The 10,835-nt window shown below is 40.0% G+C and overlaps 1 protein-coding gene across 1 annotated transcript; it reads left to right on the top strand.

Annotated features, from left to right (window-relative positions):
• The first annotated feature begins 1,602 nt into the window (after positions 1-1,602).
• Positions 1,603-3,397, top strand: LOC135156838 (solute carrier family 35 member G1-like). Its single transcript, XM_064110507.1, has one exon. The coding sequence runs from the start codon at positions 1,739-1,741 to the stop codon at positions 2,831-2,833; it is 1,095 nt and encodes a 364-aa protein (XP_063966577.1). The 5' UTR covers positions 1,603-1,738; the 3' UTR covers positions 2,834-3,397.
• Positions 3,398-10,835: the final 7,438 nt, after the last annotated feature.

Raw genomic sequence — 10,835 nt, 5'->3', positions numbered from 1 at the left:
GCCGCACCCAACGACACGCTGGGCTAAAAGTTCCCGTAATTTGCTTTCAGACCGCCAAAATACCCACGACCTTGGAAAAATCCCCGCGAAAGTTCTCGTAATTTCGCCAAGTACCTACTATTTATCGGGTATTTTCTTTCGGGGATATTACGCGTAGTTTGCTTTCAGACCGCCAAAATACCTGGTATTTTCTGATCGGGGTAAATTTCCCGATCAGAGAATACCTGGAACTGGCGAACTTCGAGGCGGTCTGAAACCACCTATTGAATGCCTGACAAATTTGTATCAAAGATTCCAAGGTCGCAAAGAGAAGTAAAGAGAAAAGTCAGGTACGTGAGAGGGGGCTCGATATGAAGACTACTACTACCAGTATTTCCACCAGCAAAGCCATGTTGTTTTCTATTCTGTCAGCTAGGACAAGGAAAAAAATCAGTAAAGTCACTGTTTAATTTTCCCGAGGAAAGCCGTGTTGTTTTCTATTCTATAAGCTAACAAAATCAGTAACGTCACAGTTTAATTTACTTCTGATTTCATGAAAAAAACCAAAACATTTTGAGTAGTTTTAATTGCACAAAGTCGGGAAAACACAGAAGTTATGGAAATAACACTTCGTCTATTATGTTGTTACCTAAAAGAACACCAACACCGGCCATGGCCTATGCGCCCCGGTTTGGCATTCTGGCCTAACGCAGAAAGAAAAAAAATGATTAAGAGAATTCAGAAACGTGCGTGTCGCCTCATGCTTGGCCAAAGGTACACCAGTTATGATGATGCCCTCACTGTTCTTCACCTCCCAACATTAGAAGAGAGAAGGGAAACGTTAACACTGAAACTAGCAAGTAACCTTACAAAAGAGACGTCCCCATTCCATCACTGGCTCCCTCCTACCAGAGCCATTAGCACCTCCCGTAACCTGCGGAATGCTGGGAAATACTCTGAAATTAAGTGCAAAACCCAGCGCTATAAAAAGAGCGCACTGCCATTCATTGTGAGGCTACTCAACTCAAAATCTGAATAACTGGCTAAATTATAATAATGATAACAAATAATACATTGTATGATTAATTGATTTTTTAGTTGGCAGTATGAAATGAAATTATTAGCATCAGAGTTACTTATTCTACTTATAATATAGATGCATATCATAAATTATGCTCAAATTATAAATCTTAATGCTCTTGGACACATTTAAAAAAAAAAACACTTTTATACATTTCAAGCTGGATATCCCGCTAGTCTTTATCATGTTTGCCAAGGCAATATATCAGTGTTTTAACGATACAAAAAATATTTATATTGCCACCCATATTGTATAAATTATATGACCTTAAACTTTGTATCCTTAAGCCTATACTTGCACCGAAAGATGCATGGCATATATACTTAGCGTAGGAGGTTAAAAAAAGTTTAAGAAAAGGAAGTATACCGTTTGGCATTGGCGGCGGAGCAGAGGATTATCTTTTGTGTTTGGGGGGGGGGGGGACGCAACAATATATATATATTGTTGCCCCCCCCCCCCCAAATACAAAAGATAATCCTTTGCTCCGCCGCCAAATGCCGGTTGGTACTAAAGATCGATTTGCCAGCCACACGCAGTATAACAACCGGACCACTGTTTACTGGGCATGCTGGAAGGGCCGAGAAGCTTATCAATGAAAAATGGAGCTGAGTGAGAGTAAATTGATGACGGTATAATAGAAAGTATAAATCGGATAGATAATTCCTGAAGGAAATTACAATGGCCAAACCAGAGGCAGAAGATCCTACTTGGTGCGAAGTGAAGAAAGACGTTGATAGCGATCGTCTTTGCGCTAGTAATGACGAATTATCTAAGAGTCACACTCATGGACAGACAGAAGAACGCATTTGGACTAGAATATGCAGAATATGTAAGGTTGTGATCCAACGGCGGGGAATCTTCTTGGCGCTGTCACACGCAATCCTGACGGGGTTTCTTGGTTTGACCATTAAGCTCCTATCAGGCAAGGTATCTCCCAATCAGATTGTACTCTACCGCTCGTTCACACTCGTACTCTTCACGGCACCAAAATTCTTAAGTCAGCGAGTGTCGTTCTCCTTGCCTCTCAAAGCTTGGTGTCTCGTAATTGCCAGGGGAATGCTGGGCACGGTAACGGGCATCAGCTTTAACTCTGCTGTCCAACGTCTTGATATATCAACCGCTAAATGCATCAGACAGGGCTCAACCCTCATCACTTTTATCTTGGCATGCTTCTGTTTAAAGGAGAATTGTTCCATTACAATCACTTTGTCTTGTTGTTTCAGCGTGGTCGGTGTATTCCTCGTTGTTCAACCTCCCAAAATCTTTGGGGGTCTTCTTGAGAGCAGCAATGGTAACTCGCCTCTTGGATTAACTGCTGCATTTTCCGCATCGATGTGCGTTGCTCTTGTATACCTCTTACTCCGCTTACTTGCTCCATATAAGATAAATGCGCAACAAATTAATTTTACATACGGCTGCATCGGCTTCTTGGGATGTGCTTTACTGGAGACCGCCCTCAACGACTGGTCCATCCCATGCTGTGGATATGAACGTCAGATACTCCTAGCTACCTGCATCATTGGCTACTTTCAGGTCACAACCCTCACTCTTGCACTCCAGACGGAAAGTGCTGCAGTTGTCGCCGTCGTTGCGACAACCGCGGTTTTTGGCACCTTTGTCATGGATTACGCCTTCTATGATGTTATCCCAAATGCTTTCAAGGTGATTGGTGCTCTGTGTATAACGGGTAGTTCCATTGGTGCAACCATGTCGTCGTACTATGCAGCCAAGAGAAGACTTTCTGAAAGCATCGAAAGTACAAGAAGATTTTGAGTTTGGGTGAACTTCCTCAGTCACTTCGTTCCATTAAAGTGCATGACACATTCAAACTACACCTTAAGACCTATTTGTTCAACCTTTAATACCTTCACAACTAAATCTTAATTTCCTTCACAACTAAATCTTAATTTATACACTGAATAATTATGTACATTTTTAAAGAAATAATATTTGTTTTGTATGCATTATGGTACACTCTCTGACATCACATGCTGGTCTGACTGGCTTCCTATGGGGGCTGGTGCCCTTATTTGCTAGAGCTCCTGTGAGTACTGGCTTGCCCGTTAAATTGTCGGTGAACAGGGCAGCAAGCACAAGGGCACCAGGCCCCACCAGGATGTAGCTGGATATTTCAGTGGTGGTGATGCAGGATGGTACTTGTAGTGATTTAAGATTTATTTTTATATCTAAGTAGCTGTACTTGTAGTGATTTAAGATTTCTTTTTATATCTAAGTAGCTGTTTGTAATGTACGTGTATCCAAAGGAACTGTTGCTGCGCTATAGCGCCATGAGCGTCTCTGGACGGTGTGTGCATGCGCTCAATAAGATATCACTATTATATTCACTGGCGTAAATCCGTGTTGATGGGTGGGGGGGATGACTGAAATATTTTGGCATTTTTTGCAATCATGTTTTTAGATATGCAAGGAATTGTCATTGATATGTCCACAGTGGCGTACCGTGGGTCACGGCATGGGGGGGGGGCACCAGCAAAATTTTTGAATCACTGAGTGAGCGCGCTCAGTTGCCAGTTATTCTGACCTAATAGAGACATTTTAAGGACAATGTCATTAAACAGATATGTATCTCACTGATCAAATAATGCGAGCGCGAAGCGCGAGCTGAAATTTGTTTATATTCACACCTAAAAAGGGACATTATAATCAAATTTGTGTAATCATGATAGGTACCTGTCTCGCTAAACAATGCGAGCGCGAAGCGCGAGCTGAAGTTTTCGTATATTCTGACCACAAACAGCGAGATTTTAAGGAATATATTTTAGGAATCCATTAAGAGTATGCATATCTCACCATAGTCATCTAATGCGAGTGCCAAGTGCTTGATGATTTTATTAGAATTACATCTGAACACATGAAACACTTTTTGTAGTAATTACAATCATGATTATCATACGCATCTCACTAATCAAATATTGCGAGCGCGAAGCGCGAGCTGAAAATTTAGATAATTCAGACCTGAAGTGGGGCATTCTAAGGTTTCTTTGTAGGAATTAACTAGGACCATACTTATTTCATTAACCAAATGATGCGAGCGCGAAGCGCGAGGTGAAAATGTTCGATAATCAGATCGGAAGAAGGGATATTTAAGGACTGATTTTAGGAATTCATGTTGAGCAGACATATCTCACCAATCCACTAATGCGAACGTAATCACGGACAGGAAATGTTTCATATATAGGAAGACCTTAACATGGGGCAATCACTTTTTGAGTCATGAAAAGAAGCATATGTCACTACATAAAACAATGATAACTCAAGTGCTAGGAAATATATTTGGTTTATATTGACTTGAAAACGGGATGTTTTAGTACAACAGGATTATATATCTCGTTAAACAGACAATGCGAGCATCAGGAACAATAAAGACGTAGGCCCTGGGAAAATTATGTTTCATAAAGTTATGATAAAAATGTTTCTTATGTAATGTAACATAACATAGTTATAATATATTATAACATTATAATGAATAATATTACTTCTTTCCCACTACGTTTCTCTTCCTTTCTCCCCCTTTTCTCCTTTTCCCCGGTTTTTTTTTTTGGTCAGCCGATTGGGAGGGCACGTGCCCCCCATGCCCCCCCCCCCCCCGTAGTTACGCCACTGTATGTCCATATGGCAAATACCCCTCCAATATTATATTTTTTACCCCATGATGGTTTAATGGTTTTATTAGAGATTACATTAAAAAAGAATTGACATTCCATCTTAATCCCTTCCCAAAGACCCCAACATTGATGAATTGGAAGAAACGGGAGTTTCTCTTCAATGTTATGATAAGGACATAAGTATTTCGTTTGGAAATGGTGAACTGGCTCTTTATTTGCATTTTATGATTCAATAATATTGTTTTATTTGTTAAGCGGTATTTCAGGAAGAATTTTCACCAAAAAAACAATTATCTCTTGTGATTTTTTTTTCATTTCTTTCGTAAAAAGTGGGGGGGATGTTTGTACAGGCCATCCCCCCCTCCTCGAAAAGTGGGGGGGATATATCCCCCCCATCCCCCCCGGGATTTACGCCAGTGATTATATTATTATTATTGCTAATCTGCCATCACTTTAATACCTACAGTTTGTTTGCCGGTTGATAACCCTATTCAACCCAATTAAGCCAGCTAGATGAGTTTACCTTTAATGATGCACAATTCGCTACAATCTTTGCCCCATCTCCAATTATCGTTTGCTGCTGTAAACTAACTTGTTATATCAAATGGTGGGAGCATGAGGGAATGCAAGAATCTAAATACATATCAGATGTAAAATCACATTCACAGTATGTTTATAATAAAAAAATCCTCCGCCATACCAGCACGTATACTTGCACTATTAAACTGATATTTCAATTCATCAAAAATGTGCGACTACGGGGAAGAAATGTATTTACACTGACATTCACGATTTTCTTAGGTCCATCATGGGAGATTGGCACATGACTAGATTAGAGGGCACAAAAATATTCTTTACAGTATGTAGGGCCTACATACCAACGATAGTTTTCAAATATTACAATACTAGGTGATATCTTGTTAAGCTATGTTTTGCCTTTGTATGTACTCATTCATCTTTTTCTTTGTGTTGTAAAATTAAACGTTAAGCGGTGGCAACGGTGGGATTTGAAGTGAGCTAAACGGCAATACAACGGACGGGTGAAGTCCTGCTTCAGGAGCATACACAGTGGAAATTAAATCGGATATCGAAGATAGAATGCATCTTGGGGTAATAATACATAATATTTATATATATATATATATATATATATATATATATATATATATATATATATATATATATATATATATATATAGTGCGTCCCCTCAAAAGGGAAACCCGTTTTCAGAGATAAATTTCTAAATATAAAAAAAAACAATTTACTATAAATTTGATACTCGTGGCAAGATTGGGCTCTCATTTCTCATTTGAAACCAGCAGCTGAGCAAATCGTTCACGCATGGCAGATTACAAACAATAAATATTGAGGCATATCAGAAACGATTTGCGCAGAAATTAACTTAGGTGTGAATCTGAATCCACTCTCATTTCAGAGATCAGTGAGAGAAGCTTAACAAAGAATACAAAAGAAATGCTTATGAGCCAATCGTCGAATATGCACGGTCGTCGTATCACGAGCCAGTCTTCATGGTCTTGTCCAATTTTTCTGCGCACCATGGTTTGGACATTAAAATTTCAAACTCGTCTTTCTCAATAATGCGTGAAGAGTTCGTCTCATATTAGGTATCAAAATAAAAAAGAGTAACTGAATTATATGATTATGTAAATGAAATACCATAAATCATTTGCCTTCGAATTAAAAATACATGGAAATCCCGGTTTCCTTTATTCTGGGACGCACTGTATATTTACATATTTGTGAAATGAATTGAGAAAATAAATATATTAGATTTACGGGTAAAAAGTGTGTTATAAGCCGCAATTGGAACGAAACCCATAAATTAATGCAATTCTTTCTTATATCATTTTCAGAAATTAAGTTCATTAAACTCATACTCCTGCTGAAATATATTATGACATCTGTCAAATATTCATGTGTTTGTTCGTATAGGCACATGTTCTATATAAATTCGTACATTTTAAATTTGCTTTCAAAATAATTGAAATTGACTTTGAGCTCACTTTGTTTCAGGACATGGTTCTTTAATTTGTATATCAATATAATACTTATCTGTATATTGGAACTGTATACCCTGACAAAACAAATATTTCGCTATACTTAGTTCCGTCCGTGATCTTGGGTTTGTTTTACTTTGGGATTTCTCTGTGAATTTATCAATACATATTACATGATTATTAGTCCACCTGGACCAATAAAAACAAGGTTGACACGTTTATTTGATGCACAAAAGCAAGGAAATTACATGTTGTTTTATTTTGCACAGTATGATCCTTCTAGATTCCCATGCATTTTGTAAGTTTGAGTTTTGTTTCGTTCAATTTTACGAATTGTTTCGACAAAAGCAAGTCAGATAGTCTCGGTATGTGTATGGGTCTGCTCTTCATTTTCTGTAGACTGTAATGAGGGACCAATTACAAAAATTGATTAAACATCTCATTCAGATAGTATGGCATGAATACATCGTTAGTCAAACAAGGTTTACAACATTGCATGGTCCAACCAGCAACAAAGCTAGTCTAGAAAAGCCGGTCCAACGCTGGCTGAACCATTAATCAAAGGTCCCCTGTAACCATGGGCGGAAATCTGTCCCCAAAGGTAGGGAGACAAAAAAGGGTTATCACCCATTAAACCCCCAAAAAATTGACAAGCAAAATAAAAAAGTTTTCACCATTATAGTCTAAAATACATGTATTATTTCCATTGTGAATGATGTATTTTTCTCCATCATAAAATAGCAAAAATAGTAGGGGAACATTTGATATTGTGTCCCCCCTACTATTTCTGGTAGGGGGGACGCGTCCCCCTATCTCCCCTGGGATTTCCGCCCATGCCTGTATTACTGGTGAGAAATGTGGGAATATCGATAGAAGTGCAAGTTAGCCATTCAATGTTTACAACGCCGCGCTTGTCCATCGTAGTTACGTTTTTCTGACGCTGCAAGGTCGCTCAAACGTCGTTGTAATATAAGCACCGCAATTCTTACGTTTTTTAACATTTGGCAAACGATACAAATAAAAATTGGTTAAAAGTGAAAACTGACCAATAACGCCATTGCAGTCTCATATCGCATCTGCAATCCTTTATCTTGGTCCTTTCCACTGAATCCTGTCATTGGCCTTTTTATCAGAACAGTTTACAATACCTGACAAAGTATATTGTTAATACAAATGTCCAAATCAAAATCCACCTAATATTCAAATACTTGTATTACAAACGATTAGTGTATGCTTCTTCCGGTGGTATTACGTTCTTCATCAATGCATGGTCTGGAGGTGTGCATGGTGGTATATATAACCATGGAGGTTCTACCTCCATGATATAACAATCGCGGAAGTGGTTTACGGTCCCGAAGAAGGACAGTCAACCTGCCAGAAACGTCGAGTCTTTTCTTCTACTCCTGTTTTACTACCCCGATCGCCGACTCAAGGAAGCCTTCTCTCATTCTCCAACTCAGGCCACAATTCTCAATCATCTACTCAAATCCCTCTCACCTCTTTTAAGTCAAGCCATCTTTCTACGCATACCTATCATCTTGCCTACTGATCAATCTTTTCTAGGCTTCTGGTTTACCGTCCTTTCAAAGACTCATTTCCGAAAGACATACTTTCTAACTTCCACTTTCTCGCCTATCCATTCCTTCTACCTTAGTCCTTTACAGGACTTTACACACGGTGTACCCGTAAACCATTTCCGCGATGGTAATTCATTGTTTAAATGAATATTCACGAGTGTATGACCTTGTCTTAGACTCACCCTTTTGAATAAACAGGCCAATTAACGTCAGGAAGGTCGACCTGTTTATTGTGTATTTTGGAAACAGTAAACATGGTATAAACAAATATGGTATAACAGGTATTGATAAAAAGATAACCGGGTGTGAAGCGAGAGAGAGGGAGAGCGAGGGGGGAGGGGGTATAGCAGGGATGATCATGAAAGAGGATTCGAGGAGAGTGAAGGGAAGGAGAAAAGATAAGAAGTGAAAAACTGCTTTTGTGTGAAAGAGTACAGCCATTTCAGTTTCCTTACCGGAATTGTTTAGGATATTGAGAACATTCAAACTATTAACAGCAAGGGATATATGCAGGGTGAATACAGAATTCTTCTGAGTAACTTAAGTATTCTTATACACTGGAGCTGAATAATCTGAAGTACTGCGCACCCAAAATAGATAATGAAAATTTTTACAATAAAATTTTGACCGCTCAGGTCAATAGCTGCTGAACTTTGGACTTGGCCTCATTACCGAACTGGTCCTAAAGGCAGAGGTGGTAAACCATTTGGAATATGTCGTGAGTTCCTGCACATGAAACTTGAGGTCCACAAGAGAACATCTAGATGAAGTCATTCGAACTTGTAAGATGTCCCGAACGAGTCTTCCACAAGATGATGGTATAAGGACCAAGTTACACGTAGGCCTACGTCAGACACAACGGGATTCTATTTGTAGTGAGTGTGAAACATTATCTGCAGGGTACCCCGAAAGAGAGCCAGAGACACACGTATGGGAAAGAATCTGTAAGCTGGTTGTCCAACGGAGGGGGATCCTCTGGGCACTGCTGAGCGCAATCCTTCTGTCCCTCATTGCTCTGGCGTGTTAGCTCATGTCTGGCGGGGTATCCCCTAAACAAAGTACACTTTCTCGCTCGTTAACACTCGTCCTCTTCACGGCACCAAACATCTTACGGCAACATAATATGTCGTGTTCTCTGCCTCGAAAAGCTTGGGGATTCCTGATTCTCAGGGGAGTTACCGGCATGTCATGTGTACTAAACTCGTACTATGCCTTCCAACGACTCGATGTTTTTCACTGCCAGATATATCATAGATGGATCTAGCTTCATAACCTGCCTCCTGGCATGCATCTGTTTGAAGGAGAATTGTTCCATCATAATGACTTTATCATGTTGCGCCAGTATAGTCGGTGTTTTGCTTGTTGTTCAGCCAACACCTATCTTTGGGGGCCTCCCTGAAAACATCAATGACAAGTCGTCGTTCGGCTTACTCGCAGCATTTTTTGCTGCGATTGCTATAGCTCTGACCTTTCTCTCACTTTGCTTGCTTGCCCCCTTCAAGATGACCGCACAATTTATCACTTTTACGTACGGCTGCATCAGCCTATTTGGATGCGTCTTACTAGAGACCGCCCTCAACGACTGGTCCACCCCGCGCTGTGGACAGGATCGTCTCCTCCTAGCTACATGCATCATGAGCACCACATGCAGGCATTAGTATCGCATTCATCTTGGACTATGCTTTCTTTGATGCATAGGCGGGGGGGGGGGGGGGGGGCGTGTCCCCCTAAATTTTAGGTGGGGGGGGGGGACGACACCCCCCTTCATTTTTTGTTGATAACTTTTTTTTTTTTTTGCTTGTCAATTTTTTTTCCTGCGTCCCCCCTAAAATTGTTGGTTGATAGCTTGTCAAAATTTTTGTGGTCCACCCCTAAAATTTTTCGCTTCCGCCGCCAATGCTTTGATGTAACTCCAAATGCATGGAAAATCATTGGTGCTCTGTGTGTAGCCGGTAGCTCGGTTGGGGCAGCTATGTCCTCACACTATGCTGCTAAGACGAAACCGCCTGAAAGTATATAAATTTAGGAAGAAATCGTTTTAAGCTTCACTTTATACTGACAAGTGTACCGTCATGGTACCATGCTCATTGATATTTCAAACATTTACTTTCATTAGCCATTTCCCTGTAAAAAGGACAAACTTCCAATCAGCTATTGCACACCATACTCCAGATATCATAATGGGATGTGAATCAAAGCTAGATGAGAGTATTCCTTCATACTCTATCTTCCCACATGATTATGTTGTTTTTCGAAAGGACAGAAATCAATATGGAGGTGGTGTATTTATTGCAGTTAAGAATACACTCACAGTTAGTGACTGCCCTCAGTTTTCATGTGACTGTGAACTGCAATGGTGCTCTATAGATATGTCGGGTTCATGTCCCTTCTTCTTTGGCTGTTACTACTGCCCATCAAACAACAGGCAGCTGAGTGTCTCAGGCCTCGAAGAGTCCTTGTCAAAATTGATGAGAAACTGCCGGAGGCAACCGAATGTCGTCTTAGCTGGAGACTTAAATCATCCAGACATCAACTGGGAAACTCAGTCTACGA

Source organism: Lytechinus pictus, chromosome 15 (genome assembly GCF_037042905.1).
Source record: "Lytechinus pictus isolate F3 Inbred chromosome 15, Lp3.0, whole genome shotgun sequence".
In the NCBI taxonomy this organism is placed as follows: Eukaryota; Metazoa; Echinodermata; class Echinoidea; order Temnopleuroida; family Toxopneustidae; genus Lytechinus; species Lytechinus pictus.
The sequence above is the reverse complement of the archived record's forward strand: the minus strand, read 5'-3'. Positions and strand labels throughout refer to the sequence as shown.

Excerpts from the sequence above, each read along its gene's own strand:
- LOC135156838 (XM_064110507.1), top strand. The coding sequence starts at position 1,739 with ATGGCCAAACCAGAGGCAGAAGATCCTACTTGGTGCGAAGTGAAGAAA.